A 21,801-nucleotide genomic window follows, 5' to 3' on the forward strand; every position below is an offset into this window, starting at 1 on the left:
TTCTTATAGCAATTAAAACATATGGATTCATAATTTTCATTCCAGCCTTCGTATACACACCAGTACATTTTTAAATATTATTTAGGGTTTATCATGTTTTCTTAACTTCCATTTAAAATACTTAACATATTAAAATATTTCACTCATGATTTAAGAAAGACTATACAGTCTTTTTAATAGAAAAACCCATTTTTATAAAGCTTATATTACGAAGATTATTTCAAATCTACACTCACAACACAATACTCTTAGAGCACTATTCTTAAGAGTATATTCTATTTATTGTAGTTTATTATTTAAAAAATCAAATCTGCACAAGCACATGTGGAAACAATACACACACATTTACTCTAAAATCACATGTATGTCAATGAGCAGAAGATGCTATATCATAAATTTATATTCTTCAAGAATACTTGGTAAAAATTTCTTTTACAACTTACAAAGACTGTCAGACTATTTTTAAATTGAAAAGCAAGTAACAATTAACTTCCTTGCCATAAACAGTCCCAATATAATAAAATACCAATAATACTTTTACAAGATCAATAATTTAACTTTTCAATAACATTTTCTTTGCAATGGATTCAGATTTCACTATTTTGAACATCACTTACATAGTCCACCTTCGATTTTAAGACCAAACAAGGGTGTAACTTACCCTCACTGTGCCTTTGCAATACCATCACAGAAGTTATGCACTCTGTGACAGTTCCTGTGCCTCACAGAACAATTTTCCTGGAATGAATTCTCTAGTAACCCTTACCTCACTGTAAAGGGAGTGGTGGTATTAGAAGGGAAAGGGTAATGAACTGTAATATTAGATGCCATTTTCCAGTGCCTACTAACTACGATAAGAAATCTTTTTATCACATTATTTAAGACAATGACAAAAACTTGGCATTAAGAAATACCTATCAATAATCCTTGAAAATGGTACTTCTGTAAAGCCTACCATCATAATCCAATTGGAATATAATTACTGTTACTAACATTCTTGCTGGTATAAAAATGTTTTGCATCAACGTAGCACAGACTTGTTAAGACAATGATACCAGTGCCAGGCAGACAATAATGTTTATACAAAAGCCCATGCCAGTACCAAAAAATCTTTTATTAAAATTGTTTCCTTATCTAGAGGCTTATTCTGTGTAACAGTAACAATCTGACTTTTCATTAAAGCTTAGCTGACAAAATAATACATCAAAAACAATGAATGTCATTAAGAAACACAGCATTTTAAGACACAAAATAAATATTTGTTTGTCTCATCATTCCTTGGTAAAGGAAAATAATTATTACATCTCATTTTAAGGATGCTTAGGTAGATAACCCTATTTTTTAGCCTGAAACAGGCAAATTCCAAAATAACGTTGCTAGACTAGAATTGATTTTTAATAAAATTTAATGTTGTCCTATCACTAAAATTACTAGCACGCACAAAACTGTAAGTAAGGCAAAAAATTTTGCTCACTAAAAGAGACCTAAATGCTTACCACCCTAATTACAAAACATCTGAATGCAAAACTCAACTATGTCTTAGGCATTCGGGTAACAATTTCTTACAAATTCAGTTGGCATAGAATTCACAATAAGAACTCAGTTTTTACTGTCTATTTTGCCTGCATTTGTTGCTTTGCAAGCTTGTCAGCAGTTTTCCTGATTACTTAATATTAGGTCCTTATTGGTAGTTTCCTTGTTTAAGTGTCACTGCACTAATTTGTCCATTATTGCAAGTGAAAGTCATTAATCCAAAGTGAGCATTTTTGTTTTTTTAAAAAAAGAATTTGTGCAATTCATATAATTTAACCTATTAATTAAGTATGCAAAGATATAATTTACTACTTTATGCTTAGGGGTTATTTAATAATATTTTATGAAATCTGGAAAATCTAAAAAGCTGAGATCTCTTTTTTAATGCTTATTAGAAATTTAAACAGAGACAGTTCCGCAATCCCTTCTCCTAGAGCTTTGGTTAAGCACACACCACACACAAAAAAACTTCAGAATGAATCTAACAGATTCATTATCTTTCAAATTATTTTTAATGATTAAGAGAAGATAAAACATTAGTAATCTAGGAATACAGGAAATGATAAATATCTCCCATTGATCTATTAAATTTCACTAGAATTGGCTAATCTCAAAATACCTTACTTCCCTTAGAACTATTTTCTCAAATAAAAATAAAAAATATTTTAATGAAACATTATTTTGAAGAGGGAAATGATCAATTTACAGTGCCCTGATTATTTTATCTCATATACAAGCTCCCTCTGCAGGTAATAATAAGGGTTAGCAAAATTATTTGAAACATACAGCCAGCTGCCTGTGTAAAACAACCAGGTCACCTTTTATAGACACACTTACTACCTAGCCTTATTCCAGCCTCCTTATTTGTAAAACAACTGCTCTTGAAATTTGTGATTGAACAGGATTATTCTCCTGCTCCCTCATCCTGGTTAAGGCAGCTTGAGGAGGCAAAGTTTTCACAAAGTCACCGAAGAGCTATTCACACAAAATGCATTTCGAGGAAAAGAAAACATTACCTTACATCCACACTCCACCAGCCTGAAGTGACAGACCACCCAAAACAAAGCTGCTCAGCCCATTTATTTGATTCATGTTTGGGACACAAAATAAGCAATCAAATGTGGCAGCTTAGGATCAGTTTACAGGGAAAGACAAAAGATCAGTTTTAACTACTATATTCGCTTACTTTGAGTAATTCCAAAACTTAAATCTGGAGAGTATGTATTTCTGAAAAATCAATTTTCCTTCACTCAATACAAAAAGAGAGGGAAAAAAAAAAAACTGATCGGGGTTGTAAAACGTCCTTCACCTTTCAGTAATATTTTTTTCAGAAACTGTTTTATATTTGCTTTACCTAATTCCTTCTTTCACCAAATTTCCTTTTCTGAGACAGACATAGATTATGGTGCATGTCTGCCAAGGGAGCAAAAAAGGGTAAGTTAAGAACCATTTCAAAGTCACGAGGACAATGAGCTACCAATCTAATTTGATGCTGAAGAATGTTTGGAAGCCCCTCCCCCTTCACGATTTCTCCCTTCCAACATACACCTTTATAACATGTAAACAGTATAATAATGTAAATAATGTCTAGAATCCCAAGCCAAATCAAGTTTGACTTACCAAAAAGTGAAATGACAGGTTTGTTAAAAAGTGATTTTTTTTTTTTCTTTTTTAAGACAGGGTCTCACTATGTAGCCCAGGCTGGCCTGGAACTTACAGTGTAGCCCAGACTCAAACCCATGATCCTCTTGCCTCTGCCAAACTGGCTAAAAAGTGAAGATTCTTATTGAACATGTGAAAATTAGTGGGGGTGAACTTGTTCGAAATACACTACATGCATGCATGGAATTATCACAATGAAACTCCCTTGTAGTATTAATAATGCGAATTCAAAAAGAATGAAACTATTAAGAAAAGAAAATTATAGCTCAGTGACAGAGTGCTTGCCTACCATGTGCAAGGGCCAGGGTTGCATCCACAACCCAAAATAAATTATAAATCTCACTAGCTTTCATGATGAATCATACAAAAAAAGTCATGAAGATGGTAGTGTTTTATTCCAATGAAACAAAGGAAATAAGGTAAGAAAAGCAAAGGCATTTTTGATGGAGATTTTGCTTTAGAAAAAGAATTCAAGTTTTGTTTCACTTAGATTTTTAGATATCAAGGCTACAGATGTAGTTTACAACCAATTATAGTATTAAAAGTGGGTACCATGCACACTATAGGCATCACAGCACTTGCGGCAGAAAAAACAAAGGGAGAACATTCTTATTATTCATCGGTTGAGCTATCAAAGGAAAGCACCTACTGGTCAACATCTTTCTCCTGACAGAGAGCTCTGAAAAGGGCAAATTAGGTAAATGCCCTTAGCAAAAGTAAAAATGCCTGGGACATCACAATTTTAAGATAATTTCTATTTGTTGATGCATATGAAGCAAAATTAAATGACTTTGAATTGCATCTTTCTTTGGAAAAATGAAAAGCAAGATAAATAATATCTTCAGTACATCAATCGTCACTCTATCATCTGTCCTGTATCGTGTCTCCCTCATCACACAACCACAATTATGTTCCAAGCTGTCATAGTCTTTAACTTCAGGAAACCCAGGACAAAATATACGGAGTGTCCTTAGATTAAGAACACGAAAATGAGAAATGTGTTCTCTAATTCCTAATCAATAACCACAGAAGCAAACACTAGAAACTGGTAAACTTTTATGCAGAGGAATAAAATTTCCATGTAGAAGGTACCAATGGAATAAATAAACAATAATTCCAGAAAGAAAATCTTTGCTTTAAAATGAAGACACAGAGAAAATCATTTTCAACATGGTTCTCTTTTACATAAATTGAAGTTGAGAACTGATTAAATATGTAGTCTGCATAAAACAGAAAAATTGTATTAACTAAGGACTTCACTAAAACTTTGTAATGGTTTACCTATTTTATGGAAAACTACTGTCATAGGACTTAACGTTTTAAGAATGATTAAAATTAGAGCTTACTTTATAAACAAAACAGAGCTCTCTTTTGCTGTCTCTATAAATAGACACTATCCTCTACAAGAGAAAGCATTACTCAAAAGCAAGGTCACCTCTCCCGCCCCTAGCAGCCAAGTGCCATTTTTGACAGTAATTGAGGTTAGATTATTCTGTCATCTAAATCTAGAGCAATAATCAGTTTGAGGTGTGGACTGATGCAAAACTACCTACAAAAGGAGGCAAACTGTGGAACAAGTACCAGTATTTCATGGTCCAAGGCAGGAAACACCTCTGAGAGCAGCACAGAGATTAAGTCATCATTTTTAAAAACAGTTTAAGAACAGATACTCTAATCATACATATTTTGTATTTAAAATTACACTAATTGTTAGCCAACAGACATCAACAAATACTCATATTTCCAAAAGAACAGGATATAAGTTGTTTGTAAGTATATATATACACTTGGCCAAGAAAGGTGTTAAAGAGTTAATAACTGAAAGAGCAAAACCCTTGTGCATTAGAAGTCTCAGGGCACATCCTTTTTTAACACTCCCGTGACTGAAGATTTTTATTTATCCAGAAAAATATACAGGATTATATCTAGTTTTGTCCTTACAAAATAGTGTTTGTTTGGAGTGATGCTAAGTTTAAAGGTAGGTCTGGCATCTCTCAGACCTAAGAACTAACACTATATTTTTATCTCTATTTCTTATTTCTACAATTTGGTAAAAAGTTTTTCCGAAGTTATTTAATGCTTCGCAAGACAGAATTAAAACTTGCTGATATATTTAGTTGACTCATGTTTAACATGCCCTCTTTTTCACCTTGCATTTCTGCTTTTAGTAAGTATTGAAACTACCTTTAAAAAAAAAAGTCTTTGAGATTTTTTTAGCTAAAGAGATTCCTATTAAACAACTAATTTCGACACTGAAATTCAGAGATTAAGATTTAATCCCTGTGTGTGAATTTTAATGTTCATAATGTACTTATCACAGATTGGAAAAATCAATGACAAGGCCAACAGGGGCCCGGTTGGCTCAGCATAAGTTTTCTTGTCATGTTGTGATTAATGCTGTGCTCTGTAGAGGGAGACATTACATCCGGGCTAAAACAGACCTAAATTTTACCCTCAGGCAGAATTCTGATTTAAACATCTCTATTTAAAGTGACATTTGTCCTCCCTTTTCAACTGGTTTCCCCAGAAATGCCAGGGAGTTGACTTTGTGACCTAAAAACAGCCGGGTGGCTTTGAGCAGGGGGTGGCTGGTTCTTTGCACTTGGGTAAAGCTGGATGCCAGAATGAATCAAGATGGCAATAAAACAGGTGCCCTGCTATCTGTTACCATGAATCCCATGCTATTTTATTGCTGTATGAATTTAAGATTTAAGATTCAATATAATTCTAAAATCAGTAGTAAAAATTTTGAAAATGTGTTTCTGTTGTTGAAAACACACTAGTTATCCCCTCTGATGGATCAAGTTTCTTCTGATTCATTAAATTATATCTAGTATTTCATTTAAACTAATCTGAAATATCAACAGATTACAAATTCTAGAAACCCAGAAAAGCAATTAGTTAAAAACAAACCTCTAAAGCAAGTGAGAACACATGAGTGGAAATAGTTTCGCACAGGTCGTGTGAAAACTTCCATAAAAATAAAAATGGAAAGCAAAAAGATAAAAAAAAGTTCTTAACAAAAGTCACCAAGTAAACAAGTGTATGCATATTAAAACAGGTGCTAATATCCCAATGCTGTGAAACATGGTAACTTTTGAAATTATTAAGCAATTTAGACACTGCTGGCAAGTTTCTACTAACCAAGGTAATCTAATTTCTGTTGCTTTTCAACCTAAATTGATTTCTTTTTTCTTTTAGCCGTTCTGGTAATTGAACAAATTTCTACAACTGTGATGAGATTTTATTTACCACCACACAATGCATAAAATCCTCTCTGAAGACAAACTATATTACTTCATAAAACTGCATTTTTGTTGTAATTAAAAAACATGTATTTAAACTTGCTAGGTGCTTCTAAAGCAGTCAACAGCATTTTGCTGTAAACTGCACTTTACTTGCAGGTGTTAAGTGCTTGGTTCCCTCATTCAATTTCCCTTTTTTCCCCCCACCTTCAGATAATAGTGGTGAAATATGGAAGGTTTCTTTTTTAAGAAATAAATTTTTAAAAAAATTATTGGATAAGAATTTATTTACAAGTACCTGGAAATTACTGCCGACATTTATTCCATCAGATCAGTGACTTAAAATACAGATTTTTGAAAGTATTTTTGGTTGATCAAGACCTTCCTTTTCTTACGATATCAAGACTCACCTACTTATATCAAAATGACATTAAGGGATTATAACATATGCTTAACAAATCTACCTACTAAACTCAAAATACCAAACTGAAGCACTAAATAAAATTTAAGTATGACAGCCCCTAATTATTCCTTTAAATTATCACACTAGGTCAAGATATCATTATGTGTAAGATTCAAAGCACCTAATTCCAGTAATTAGCTATTCGTCTGCATGTTAAACAAACCATTTCCTTAAGCTTTTTCTTAAAGCATTAAAAAAAAAAACCTAGTTGACCAATCTTTGAGAGCATCTTAGATCTCAAAAACATTTTAGAAGAGTCTCAATTTATTTTCTGATAACATCACTTTAATTACAGTAATCTCAGTGATCAAATACTTTTCAACCTTTCAACCTTCAATCCGGAATTATTTGAAGATACGAATATCTGGGTGGGGCAATAAAATTAGTATTATGTAACAGAGAAGCTACTAACCTAGGATTTTAATCTACCTTTCAAATAGAAATGGCTTAATCTTTCTTGAAGATAGTTAAAAAACAGTTATTGATTTAGGTAACATGAATTAGTATTTAAACCATAAGAAGTGACATGATCAAAACAGGATTTTTAGACAGGCATACTGGCAAATAATCTTGTAAACCTTTTTTTTTTTAATAACTATACATCTTATTTCTAACACAGATTACTTTGAAAATAATTGCCCTTTTGTTTTTACAAGAACCTTTTTTGCAGAAAAGCAGGCAAGCCATCAAATGAACACCTTGCCCTTCAAGACTCAAAATCAGATACAATGAATCGAGGCAAAAATGCTAGTCTTTGAGGAAAGTTATAAAAGTAGTACTTTATCTTTATAGGATGCTAAATTCTTCCATTCTCCAAACTGTATTTCATTCTTTATCTAAGTACACCTACTCTATATTGGACAAGTGGTATGGACTTTTGTTAAAACAGTACAGGTTTCTCATAGGTAGGCATACAAGTTGTGTTTAGCTTACACATCGGAATACATTGTAGTGCTATCTTTACTCATTGCTACACCTGTTAATAAACTTAACTTAAACTTAAGTATTATTTAAAATTTTTATTCACAAAAGTTAGGTTACAAAAGTATTTTGACAGAAAATAAACCAGTAACATCTCATTACTACTATGGTTTGCAGATTCCAGCCTACCTCTTGACCTTCACAACATTTCAATCTCAGTTCATACATTCCCATGTTACTTAAGACACTAAAACACTATTTAAAATTTTTTAAGAAAACACAGAAAGCTTCGGTTATGATCAAATAAAGATCTAACCCTAAGTAAACCTTGGTTTTAAAGCCCTCTTCTTGCTCATTTTAAGAAAGGAAACACCATGAAGCCTGGTGTTAATGTTTCTGCTGATTGTGAAAATTGCAACAATAAAAACTCCAACTGCTTGCCTTAAATTAAGACTTGCAGTACTCCGTGTGAGATCTGTATATCAGGGTTTGTTTTTTTTTATAACATTTGGAAGTTTTCTTGTCTGCTTTGATGTCAGTCCACTAATAAGGCAGACAGCCAAAAGCCTGAAAAAATTTTATTTACTGGAAATTCTCAAGTCAAAACTTGAAGTAATTGGTTTGTTCTACCACACATGATTCAATATTCAGAATTCCCCAACTACCTGCTCCCAGAGCTATCTGCATTTCTAAATTCGTTTTCTGTTGCCAACACATAGTAACCCAGTGATTGAAAATGGCAGCTGAAGTGCTTCTACAACACATTAATTTTTCTCTAAGTAGTCCAATTTTGTCATCTAAATGTTGAAAAATCTTTTCACTTCAGTTTACACCTTTACAGATTTGCTGAATTCAGAATCACCATCATATAAAATGAAGAGCGGTGTTTTCAAGACAATTTTTAGATTATCACTAATAGCTCTAGAGGACGGTGTTTTCTTTCTAACACTGCATTCAAAGCAGACTAGTTAACAACTTAAGTGCAATAACAGCCATTACATCAATGTGGGCCTTTTTCTTTTTAAACCACAAAAAGTACTTCTTAAAACAAGTAAAGAGATCAGATAAATAAGCTATCATAAAATAGTTCCAGGGTAATGATATACATTGAAATGGCACTTCAAAAAAATCATACTAATCTGAAAAAGTTGTCACTCCATTAAACTAAAGACTAAACTTTTTAGGCAATTAAAGATGGGTTTCTGCCCCTCTGAACTTGTTACATTAGAATTCATTTCCACTATGAAAATAAAAGTAAGTAAGGAGTCTAAACCACAGCAAATAATCCCTCCTCAAAGAAAAAATATCAACTCATGTCCAAAAGCAACCATCACAGGTAAAACTATACAAATCTCCAAACCAAACATGAAATCCATTTTCATCTTAAAACTAGGTTTTGTAAAATCTTAAATTAGAATTTAAAAAGTAATGTTCCCCCAGAAATTGGAAGATAAAAGTTGTTCTCCTTTGAGCCCTCTGCTTTCCATAACCTGACCCAAACCACCCAGTTCATACTGTTTTGTCACTCATGGGTATTGAATTGTTGGAAATTCCAACAACACAGTTCTCTACAAATGTCAAAAAGCAAGAGCAGATAAACTTAGTTTTTGAAAACCAACTTTAGGCTGAATATAAGTTTACTGCGAAAACAAAATTTTTGAAACAAAACTCAAGACTCTAAACAGAATTATCTTTAAACAGAATTCATTAAAACGTGTGCCCTTAATCACTTAGAAACCTGTTTCCAAATTTATACTTGTAACAGAAGTTGCGTTAGTAAAGTTCATGTTGATTTTTTAATTTCACTTCTTCCATTTTTCTATTAATTTAGCAAGTATATAGAAGTTTCCCGAGTGTAGCAATGAATCTTTTCATCAAGAAATTTCCATTGTTTTACAAGACTAATTAAAATCCTCTTTACTAATATTACAAAGTTTAAGTCCTAGAAAAGCACTAAGTCAGAGGGAAAGGCTTTCACTCTCTCTTCCACTAAAGGGACCCCAAAAGACAAGCAACAGTGACCACCATAAAACAAAAGGTCACCCTTTTTTCTAGGAACAAACCACTTATCAATAAAAAATAATTGTCTTGTCATTTGCAAGGGCTCCATAGCAATGGACAATGTTTTTGGCTCACATAATTACAAAACAGTAAAAGTTCAGAAACAGCCTGAATCCACCTCCCTGTTTTTACCCTTTACAATTCTCATTGCCCTTTGGGCCTTAGCTTGGAAGCAAAGGGAAGACAGGCTGAAGTTTTCTCAATTGAGCTGAAGCTAAGAAACCTTTGATATGCTAATAGTCCCCTTCAAACGGTAAGAATTCACACTTGCATTAATTCAAACAATTTGTGCAGAATGATGTGAAATGGCACCTCTTTTAGAGGCAAGCAACAAAGGAAAGAATCAGAATGTCTGAAGAAACTAAACAACAGAACAGTTGTTCTGATATTCTTTCTATCATGCATAAATTTTTTGGAGTGGAAGGGAAAGAAAACGAAAAGTTCTAAAACACACCTGAACTAAGTAGATTTTTCTTATGAAAGGTTTCTCAAGCATTATAAGTATACTGAAGTTGAAGTTCCAAAGTTACCTTTAGTTAGGTCAGTCCAGTCCTATCCAACTTGGAACGTTGCATAGCCACCTCAAAAACTTCTCTAATTTTTCTGTTATAGACGAGAATTGACTGTTTAGTGCCTATCTTTTAAGGCTTGCCCAGAATCAAACCTGATTTAATATGAGATATCCCAACAGGTACTTATTTACCAAACGGATGTGACTTTCTTCATTGTGCCAAGGGAGTGAGCCAAAAGTGAATTCGGAGGGACCGCTTCAAGACGAGGACACTGACTGGGAAATGAATGAACCAACTAGGTCCGTTAACCCAAGCCTCTGGAAAGGGGAAGAGAGAAGCATTCGCAGTGTAAAAAAAATGCAGCAGAAAAATCAAAGAATTGGGGGCGGGGTGAGAAGGAGAGAGCCTCAGAACCTGGCCTTTGTAATGGGAACCAGATGGCTGGTGGCTGCGGCTCAGACGCTCCCAGGCTGCTTGGAGAAGCTGCTAAGCAGCCTGACACCTTTCAAGAAACAGGAGGAAAACATTTCCTCGGTCTAAATCTCAGACAGCCCAGTTTGCATCAGGAAGAACGCAATGAGGGGGTTAGGAAAGGGGGAAAGGAGGAAGGGGGAGGAGTCCTAAGAAGACGAATTCCGCAGGACTTGTCCCTCCAACTGTGCTTTCTGAGGACAGACTGAACGTGGACTTAAAAGCATCGATGAAACACATACGTCCCTTAGCCTCCGCTCCGCGACAATGTGGCACTAAGTGAAGCTTCCAGCGATTTCCTCTAGCCAAACCCCATAGTTCGGCGAAAAGAACGAACTTTCCTGGTCCCAAGCGAAGGACTCACGCAAGCGTCCCTCCACAATGCGGAGGCGCTTCCGTCATTTGGCTCGTGCTCGTCCCTCCCTCCGAGGGTCGCCAATCTAAGGGCCCCGCCGGTTATCCCGGGGGTCTCACCTTTTCTCCCGCTCCTCCCGCTCCTTTCTCTGGCTGAGGTTCCCAAGCTGGCACCCCATCCTACAAACCAGTTTCCCCAAGGCTCCCAACCCCAAAGACATCCCTGGGGCCCCCGACCGTAACTTCTCCCAAGGCCCTACGCGGCCCGCTGCTGCCCTCTCACTGCGGGTGCGGGAGGCTCCCTGCCCTCTCCATGGCCCGCAAGGTCCTCGGCCCCGCCAGGCTTCCCTGGCAGCCGCAACCCTTTTCTAATCGTTGCCAGCCCCCGCGCCGGCGCGGCCACATCTGGCTGCGCTTTGCTGTCATCCTCACCTCTCCACACTACCTAACCACAGACGAGAGGAAACAATCCGCAACAACTCGCACAAGCCCCCCCCCCCCCCCCGCATCCTGCTCCGGCCACTTCCCGCGAACTCTCTCCCAGCGCTCAGCCTCCCCGCTCCACTTCCAGCCCGGGACGGGTCTCCTGGTGGGCGGGGGTCTGGAGGGAGGCCGCTGCGCGCTGCACGCTTCCCGCCTGGCCTGAGAACCGCCGCACCCGGAGCGGAGCAGCCGCGCCAAGGACGCGCCTTCCACTCCCTTCCCTAACCCGCAGAGTGAGGATGAGCGGCGCATTCCGACCCCAAGCTTTTAAGAAATTAAAAAAAAAAAATCCATGGTTTTGGTAGGTGTATCCAACAACACACTCTCCCCCGCCCCCCCACCCCCGTTGTCCCCAGCTACAGGACTGGTGACTCGAGGGCGTTCCGATCGCTCCCGAAACCCAGCCGGGCAGACTGGACCACGCGGAGTTCTGCGTATCGATTTCTGCGGGGGAGGAGAAAGGAGGGGGCTAGCCGCGAGCGCGGGTCTGTCCCCGGCCCCGCCGCACACACACAAACAGCCGAGCCCTCAACTAAGCCGAGGCTCTCTCCACCTCCAACATCCACCCCCGGGCAGGAGGCGCAAAGCAAACAGGTCTCCGAAGCCGGGCACAGAGGCACATTGTTCGCTCTTACCTCGGTCTGCGAGCGCGCCCCAGGGGAGGGCCGTCTGGCGCGGGGGCCGCGCAAGGAGAGGCGCAGAGGGCCGCGGCCACCGGCCGAGGGCCAAAGCTGGCCGCGAGCGGGTGGCCGGCTGCCTAGTCCGCTCGGGAGGCAGCGTCGCGGCTCGCCGGCCGGACCTGGCGCCGCAGCTCGGCGCGTACTCCTGCTCGGCCGCTGCCGCCGCCTCCAGCCGAGCAGCCAGCGCCGGGCGGCTCCGGGGGTTAAGTCAACATTTTCCCGCAGTTTCCCACACGCCGCTCCGCGAGAGGGGTCAGCCACACGCGCGCGCGCACCCCCAGAGCGCACGCTCCCTTCAGGGATTCGGGGATCAGAGCGAAAGGGGTGGTGGAGGCAAAAGCCTGACAGAGGTGCGCAGACTTGGGAGTCCCCTCAAAGCGGCGGGAGGGGCTGGCGGGCCGACGCCGGCGGCGCCAGGCCAACTCAGTTTGTCACCAGAAGCCACTCAGTCCGCCGTCCGCGCCGGGCGGACTGGCATCCCTCGTTCCGACCCTGCGGCCTGGGGCAAGACACAGCGGCCCCTCCTCACATTTCGGATCTCCTGGCCGAGGTGGAGCGGTGGTCGCTGCTCCACGAAAGGCTGAAGGCGAGGACTAGGGCTCGGGAAGCAAGGAGGAGCGGGGAAAGAGTCACGTCACGCACGGCGACGGAGGGAAGATGCCCCCCAACAATCCCAAACAATCCTCCGGTAAGCTGCCGATTTCGCTCCGGCACCTCTGCGTGTGTGTGAGCCGAAAGAGTGAGAGGGGAGAGAGAGCAGAGAGAGGGAGCGGAGAGAGAGAGAGACTGGGGAGTGCTAAGTCCTGACACAGACTCTCAGAGAGGTCTGAACTGGAGTCACCTCCAGCCTCCTCCTCCTCCTCCCCAAATCCCCACCTTCACCCCCCTCCACCTCCGAGTTCTGCTAATCATATAAACATATTAGCGTGTATAGCGTCAAAGGATAAATCTCTCCCGCTTGATTTTTCCAGCAAGGGGCTAAGGCAAACTCAAAAGAAGATTACAGGCAGCTAAGTACAAAACGTGGAGCAGATAATCTATAACTCATTGCCGCCCAATGGCCATTTTCCACTCCATTTGAGCAGCTGCCGCGGCGGTGCGCCGGAGCGGGAGGAGGGAGGAGGGGAAGGGGGGGTAGGAGGAGCGAAGGGGACACTTACAGGCTCGAGCCTTTCGGGTGGCGGTGGTGGTGGCCGAGCAGCCGCCCCAGGACAGGCCGGCCCCGGCTCCGCCGGTGGGGCGGCCGCAGGGCTGTCCGGGCAGCAGCAGCGGCAACGGGGGCGAGGGACGCGCGCGCACGGCCACGGAACGCGCCCCAGAGGCGGCCTGCGCTGCCTCGCGCCCCTCCCCTTTCCTCTCCTCCCCACCCGATCGCGCCCCCCTTCCAGGTCCCCCGGCTCTGCATCCACCCCCCCATCAACACCCATTCAACCTCCACCTTCACCAACCCCGCCCCCCCCCGCAACTCCACTCACTGCGCGCTGGGTCCTCCGCGCGCTCTGCCAGATCAGGCTCTCCATCCTGTCCACACACAACACACTTTAAAAACATTTATTTTATTTCTGGAACAGGGTGAAGGGTATTTGGGAGGACGCGGCTGAGCGCGGCGCTCCAGCCTTGGAGGCTGGGCGCGGGGGTCTGGCCAGCGATCGGGGTCCCCCTCCCCTCTTCCCTCCAGGCCCAGGAGCTTTCTCCTCGCCTGGACTTCTCAGAGGTGCCCAGGATGCGTTTTTTTACGCACCCCATCTCCAGGTTTTCTCTTTTCTCCACGCACGGAGCCCGAGGCCCCGAAACTTTTAGTTTCCGCAGCCCTCCTTTTGTGTGACTGCTCGGAGGAGAAAGAATGTCTGTTAGCCACGGCTGCCTCCGTCCGGCTGCGGCGCGCAGGGGACGCTCCAGGGTTAATGCGTCTTTGATACCTGAGATTTCCGGCGCGCTCGTTAATGAAAGTTACATTTTTTTTTTAATTGCGATGACTTTTTCTTTGTAGTTACTTAGGGCTAGCTAAACTTTGACTTTATTGACTGTATTTCACAAGAGCGTTCTGTTTGTTTTTGATTAAACTCCCCAGGATAAGCAACGGAAGGAAAGGGGACTACAAGGCTCTTTACTCGCAAATACGTTCATAGTGCTGTTAGGTCTGTTTCCCTCATTTCCTTACATTGAAGCTGCTTTTGCTCTTGTCCTCTGATCACACTTCCTTGCACAGCAAGCATAGCAAACGATGGACCCCAGCTGAAGGAACAGACCACGACAGGGCACGATCACGCCAGAAAAAAAAAAAAATGTTTAAAAGCCAGAGAGGTGTTCTCTGCCTAAGAGGAAAATGAAATCTGGATTTTTTTTTTAATTACAAAATTTCTGAGCTGAAGGCCAGTAAGTTTTTTTAGGTGTATATATAAACTGCTTTCTACTAATGAATGCCGCTATTTGACTCGGTTTTCAACAAAAACTGATTCTCCTAAGTTTAAAACCTCTAGAAAATGGGATGAAACTTGAGCTGCTTTGCTTTCAGGAACAATGTGTACTTTTTGTTACCGCGGGTATGTTGCAGTCATCATACTTAAGAAATCATTCAAACAATGTTATTAAAATGTCAACAGTAGATTGTTCAAAAGACAAGAAGATTCTAAATACCTATCAGCATTTTGTCACGAAGCCAGATATTTGTACTAAAGTAAATTCAACTATCGGTCAAGTTTGTTCTTGACTTGTAAGAAAATCTTAAGTTAAATGTTCTTATATCCAAATAACTGGAACATGGTTGGTGGATTCACAATTCTCCGATTAGAACAAGAATCTGTGATAATCCACTTTCTTCTATTTGATATAATGATGTTTTAGTATTGTCACCATTTCAAATGATAAAAGGAATAATTTAGAGCACTCATGCTCTAAACTACAGACACTCTTCAATTTGGAATCTGTTAGCATAATTCAAATATTAAACTCTGGAAAAAATATACACTTGTGCAGAGCTGGTGTGAAACCATAATATACCTAAGTCTTTACGTCTGTCAAAATTTATAAGTACAACAGATCTCCCTAGGAAAACTAAATCCAGCTACTTAAAATAGTTGAAAAGAGGTCAGGATTATAATTCTCAAGCCTCAGGTAATTTATATCATAGTCTCCTTTACACGTAAAATTATTTTAGTCAAGACTGTAGCATACAATATGTCAAATGAATAATAATTTGCATTTACTAAAAAATTCTTGAGCTTTCTTTTGTTCATCTATGAAGATTTTTCACTCATCTTGGCATGCTTCACAAAAAAAGCCCCAGTGAGTGCATAGATCAGTCCAATCTTATTTTCTTTTGGGAAAAAAAAACTTAGGCTGAAGTTTTTATTTAGTGAGCTTGATAAGTAATCAATAGACATTATTGCCAGAATTAAGCTTGCCATATGTTGGTTCATTTACTTATTTAACTCCCTCCCAGAAAGAATCTAAAAATCCATTGTCTACATTTCATAGGTCTGATAATCTTTGATGCTCAGGACATGAAATGAGTCACCACCCACTACATTTCTAAAGAGATGACATCACAGAAAAAGGAAAGGGCTTGGAGGTGGAGAACTTATCAAAAATGAGTTAAAATTACAGGGAGTTGAAAACGATCCAAACAAATTTCAAGTCTTAATAAGGTATATATTCTAGAGTTCAAAGGGTTCAACACTTTTATTTCTAGGAATATAAGCTTGCTATGGTTTTAAAAGCGTTCTTTCTTCAAGTTATTGTAAATATTAAGGAATTTTTAATTCTTCCTTTGCTCCTCATGTATAATAATATTTCAACTCTCTTTGTATGTCTACAAGGGAGAATTGACAGAGAAATTAATTGAGTTGATATATTCAAAGATTAAGCTGTTAGCCACAAATCTGCCATTACAAAGGGGCATTTAAATGACATATTCCACAGAATATGTCCACATCCAGAAAACATAATTTATCTGACACTTCATGACAGTTCAAAACATAATTTATAACAATACAGGTGTTATGGAAGGAAAAAAATGAACCAAGACGCTTAATAATGTCTGCAGATGTGAGGAAGTTAAGAGGAGTTGGAATATGTATGCATTCCCTACAATGTAATCAATTTAACTGCTCAATCTATATTATTATTTAAGTAATGGCAAAATCATTGGCTTATTCATAATACTTGCTAATTGTTTTTAAAAATAAATTCTACAAAGGATGAAGGAAACACCCATTTCCATTTGTTTCATGTTAAATCAACATCTAACCACTCATGGTGATTTCATTCAAACAAAACAGAAGGAACTCATTAGCTTATGTGGTTAGAGAGATTGATGGACTTCAAATATCTTAACCATACATGTTTTCTTCCAACTGTAGAAACTCATGTTTTTAATTTAAGCAATTTTAAGAAATCAAAGATTGTTTTATTCAATGGGTTTATGTATTTCTGATATAGAAATTATGCTAATTTTTATAGCTATTTACCATCTAAGTGTCTTTGTTTACAGGGAAGTGGTCAGGTACTTGTCAAAATCCAAGTATGAATAATAGTAGTTTAGGTAACAGATAAAGAATTTGAAGAAATATGAAAGTGGACATTGTTGCAAAATATTGTGATTAGAATAAGCCAGTAAAACACAGCTAGTAGATTCTTCACTGTCCCACTCTGGCAAACTTGGATATACATATACCCTCACTAGAGAGGGCTACATGAGGGGTAAAATGGAGAGAAGATACTGGCACTTCATGGGGCAAAATTTGCCATAAAGGGTTTGAGCTAATCAGATGTAAAGAACTATCAGTGAGGGAAGGTTATTCATTTTGGGGAGCATAATTTTGCCTATGAGTAGAGCTTGTGAAAATTTTCAAAAGAAACAAATAAGCAAACACAAATACATGTGAAATCTACTCTACTTTTTAATCCAGACACAGAAAAAAATTAGTTAGATTTTGTCCTAAATTTAACTCAGTTCTTTTACCTTCATCATTACTGTTCAATGAGGCTTAGTGCTGAATCTAGTTTTCCCTATTCTACAAACTAAACTATCTTAAAGCTCTAGAGTAGATGAAAGCAGTATGTGAATACAAAACTTTACTAGAACTGGTTGAAAGTTGCTACCCTTGTTTTCCATTTTTGTTTTGCCATGCATGTAGGCTGAAAAGAAATGAAAACTCATTTTCCATGAGAGCAGAAACATATGACAGCATTTGGCAAAGCCAATAGGTTTTTTAACTATTGTCCTGGCTCTCTTGGCTGAGTAAATTTTGTCCAAGAAGGCTGAGTCCTACCCAAACAATAGAGAAGCAGTCTCAAAAGTAAGGGTGGTTTAAAGTTTAATATAAATATGATTATGGTGTACTGTGTTTAATGATATTGTTTAGAAAAATATAATCACATATATTATTAATACCTGTCATTTTATAATTAATAGTTTTTTAAATGTCCAGTTGCATGACTTTTCCTGTATACTTCAAGAGTTTAAATACGTGTAACTATATATAAAGGATTATAAAAATTTTATACCATTATGATTATGCTACTCAAAAGCAAGCAAATTAAAACAATATCCCTCATAATCGTTGTTCCACTGAGTTTTACACAATTCATAGTTATTCATTCTTTCCCATGGATTGTTCCCATAGCTCCTGTTAATCTCTGCACCTTGAGGATTTTCTATAATTGGGTCTTATAGATCTTCTTCTATCAATGCTTCTGCCAAACCAAGAAATATAACTGTAAGAATACTACTTTTTTACAAAGCTATCCACACTAACTTGTAATAATTATTTTGTTCATGATAAATGCTCATAAAGACATTTTCTTATTAGAAATATGTGGTTTAAAAATAACCCTACCCAATCTCTTTTAATGTATATGGAACTCTACCACTGTCAACAATGAAGATAAAGTGTCTTTAAACTTTCTTTAAAATTGCTGAAGCTAATATAAGAGTAACTTAAAATACAACTCTGTGCAAAAGCTTCATGCATTGTGTGTGTGCAGAAGAAAAGCAAAAAGATAGCTAATAGGAGAAGTATCTCTACTGTATCAGATCTAAAGCCTTAAAGATAACCAAATAGCATTTCATGGAATAGTCCAAACTGAATTTTTTAGTACCTCTGTGAATATAACTGATTATTCATATGCAGTTCATGGAAGTATGGCAAAATTTCCTAAAGGCCTAAAGAGTCAGAAAACAAATTCACAAATGTCCTCTTTGTGTGTTAGAGACTTAAAGTTATATCAGACTTCTGATGTTTTCATATTAAAATAAACCTTTCATGTAATTATAAATATGGTCAAAGTACTTTTATATGCAAAATCTGTTTCAATTTTGAAAATATTTCTTGGTTAAAATTTGTGTGACATGACATGCTTGACTTTGGCTCATCCTTTGATCATACACAATAGCTGTTACTAACATTTTTCACTATTTTATTTTCTAGTTAATATGACTATGATTTTTTAAGTTCCACTTTGCTGCTTTATTTTTGAAGGCCTTTATTTGTTGGATATATTTTGATAAAAATAAATTTGAGCATGTGGGAACCAGAATAGCAATTTGCAAAATAAAATACTGCCTTTTAAATTTGCTCTCATCACAGTTTCTTGATAAATGTTTCTATCTCTATTTTCCATAATAATTTAAATCTTTATAGTTCCATTTTTAGCCCATTGCAACTCTTTATAATATATCTTTGCAATAAGCAAAAGTACATTAGAAAAGAATGAGTTTTCTCTAAAATTAACACCCAAATTTAGAGTCATATTAAACATTGTTTTTGTCTTAAAAGAGTACTGACATGATTGGATAATGATAAGGTTTTTATTGAGTGGAATAATGAAAAAATTAGGAAAAAATGTTAGATTAAAAATAAAAACAAATAATCTGCCCAGCCACTCGTTCTGCATTAAAAGATGTTGCAGAACATCTCCTGGATGATAGTCTTTGAATGCCGTTGTTTTGGTGGTGGAAGTGGATTTCACTCAACATCCACATTGTTATCCAGTTGTCACAGTTCTACAGTACAGCTAAAGAGGGTTATTACTGTGTGAGAAAAGTACCCCTCTTGATTGTAGGGATATAATTTATGACACCAACTTAATTAGCACCATGTCCCCTTACTACCTGAATTAATGGTGAGGCCCAAATACAAACCATACATTTTATGTTGTTCACACAATATAGAATACAAGGCAAGAAAAACTAATTTCCTGTTTATTATCTAATGATAACTGAAGCACAGTAATTCATTAGAATACTGGGTTATTGTATGTGAAGTGACATGTCTAAAAGAAAAACATGGTGGATATAAGAAGAAAAAAATATTTATTATTGGTTAAAATCAGAGAAAATTTGAGTACAAATGCTGGTTATAAAACAGAAATGTTCAAGGGACCCAAGCATGTGAATTATTTTTAAATAATTTAACCCCAAGGAGAACATAATTTATCATTTAAAAATAAATTTTTGTATAATCAAATAAAGAATCTGAAAAATATCTAAAAGAATGAATTTTGACATTTTCATGCAATTACTCAGTACTTTCTTTCCAATGCTCTATTGCAAACTGATTTTTAACTTGATATGTATGTAATATATGTATATGTATAAATCAAAATATCTTAGAGATTTGACATAACAGTACTAGGCATATTTGCTTATATTGAATGCTTCTGTAACAGGAAGACATCCTGTTATGTCAAAAATAGATATTAGATTGAACACTTACAAAACTGTCTTTAACTACTTGGGGAAATTTATAGGTTATCAAAAATTGGGGATAAAATATTGTACCTTAGAACTGAAGGACTCTATCTCTGCCTGAATTTTCCAGTTAATGAAAGGAGTGTTTAAATACTCTGTAGTTAGATTATTAACTTCCACAAAGCTGAAACAGATGTGTGTCTTAATATGCCATTAAATTTATGATATACATAGAACTCTTACATGGAGCTGAGCAGAGGCCAATGATTCTAATTTGCTCTAGATTTATAATAACCTGATCTGTTTTTTGTAAGTACTGAAACACTTTAAACAAAATTAGAAAGCAGTTGTGCTTTGTGTGATTAAAGATGCAATTCCCGTTGGGGTAATGAGAAAAGTTAGAACATGTTTCTTTCTTTATGGATGTTTCTATAATAAACAAGAGTGCCATACATTATATATTTTTGTTACTATGATTTCCTGGTTTTTAATTATAAAATAAGCCAATTGAACTTCAGTGGAGTCTCACATTGAAACTATGCCAAAATTTAGCTGAAGAATGTGTAGTATGCTTCATAAAAATCCTTAAAATTTTTCCCAGGGTCTTAAGGTCTTGTTACACAAATACTAGTTCACCATAATTTTCTAGAGCAAAACATCTTTCTGATTAAGACCCATACAACAAAAACACTGGAGTGCCAAATAGATCTCAAACCTTGTGAAAATAACATGAATAAAATTGTTCAAGACTAAGAATTAATGGATTCATACAAATTTTAAAAATTTAAAGTTAGTCTATTTTACCTCATTACACAAATAATAACTTTTATGGCATTATTATTTAAGAGCTTTGACTTTGCTTGATGAATTAGAGTATATCAACACCTAAAAATCCAATCTATACAAATATTTTAAATACTGTGAATACTGTTTCCTTATAACTCAGTCAGCTGAAGGGGACTGAATATAGTAGAAGTACTTCATACACTATGAAAAAAGAATAATAAAACTGAAAAATTGCTTGGGGAGAGGGGAGATAAAGAAGAGTAATAGAGGGGGTAAGGTTGACCAAAGTACATTATATACATGTATGGAAATACCATAATGAAACCCTTTTGTACAACTAATATATGCTAATAAAGTATTTTAAAACTCAGAAAATTTTAAAGCTCAGTGGAAGCATATATAGGGATGTTTATGTTTATAGAAAAAATAACTGCAAAAGTATTAATTCATTAAAAGTTTACCTCTCATAAAACCTTTATAAGCCCTTGAAGTCTTTGCCACTTCATATAAAATGATTTATCTTTTGAATAACAAGGTTCCATTAATCTGTTTGACAAAGGAATTTTTAAATCATTTAAATAATTTATTTGAATGAATTATTTAAATTCTGTAAAATATATATGCACATGTATATGTATATATCTGTGTCTATGTATTTGTGTTCTAGCACAATATCACAGAAAAAAATGCAGAACAGAATTCAGAATACAATGTCCTTGACATTACCAGTGTGACTTGGTGTTGCTGCCCCTGTATTTGATCACCCACTGTTTGCCTAGGACCCGTGTTAGGGGGTCATTTGTGCTCCATTTGGAAGAACAGGGTGATTTAATGTCAGAGAAACTCACACATTATTTTGTATATTCATTTTCAATTTTGCATTTGTACTGAATTTGTAGGCTGACATGTTTTTCAAAATGTAAGTATAATAAAGGCA

General features: G+C 37.4%; 2 protein-coding genes across 41 annotated transcripts in view; one reads left to right on the forward strand and one right to left on the reverse strand.

Annotated features, from left to right (window-relative positions):
• Adgrl2 (adhesion G protein-coupled receptor L2) overlaps positions 1 to 21,801 on the reverse strand; it is a 620,387-nt gene that overhangs the window by 171,852 nt on the left and 426,734 nt on the right. Inside the window, exons 1-2 of one of the 40 annotated variants that reach the window (XM_074079632.1) lie at positions 10,589 to 11,680; positions 10,416 to 10,488 (exon numbers count right to left, since the gene is read on the reverse strand). The exons of 37 other annotated variants lie outside the window; for them this stretch is intronic. The gene's annotated coding sequence lies outside the window, so the exon portion shown is untranslated. Of the gene's footprint in view, positions 1 to 10,415; positions 10,489 to 10,588; positions 11,681 to 12,340; positions 12,481 to 13,545; positions 13,672 to 21,801 lie in introns of those variants that run through there. 2 more of the 40 variants (XM_074079633.1, XM_074079631.1) reach the window with 2 other exon arrangements.
• LOC141424876 (uncharacterized) overlaps positions 11,998 to 21,801 on the forward strand; it is a 229,931-nt gene continuing 220,127 nt past the window's right edge. Inside the window, exons 1-2 of the mRNA XM_074079575.1 lie at positions 11,998 to 12,201; positions 12,282 to 13,073. Of these exons, the coding sequence (XP_073935676.1) occupies positions 11,998 to 12,201; positions 12,282 to 13,073 (996 nt within the window). The remainder of the gene's footprint in view (positions 12,202 to 12,281; positions 13,074 to 21,801) is intronic.

Source organism: Castor canadensis, chromosome 7 (assembly GCF_047511655.1).
Source record: "Castor canadensis chromosome 7, mCasCan1.hap1v2, whole genome shotgun sequence".
Classification (NCBI taxonomy): Eukaryota; Metazoa; Chordata; class Mammalia; order Rodentia; family Castoridae; genus Castor; species Castor canadensis.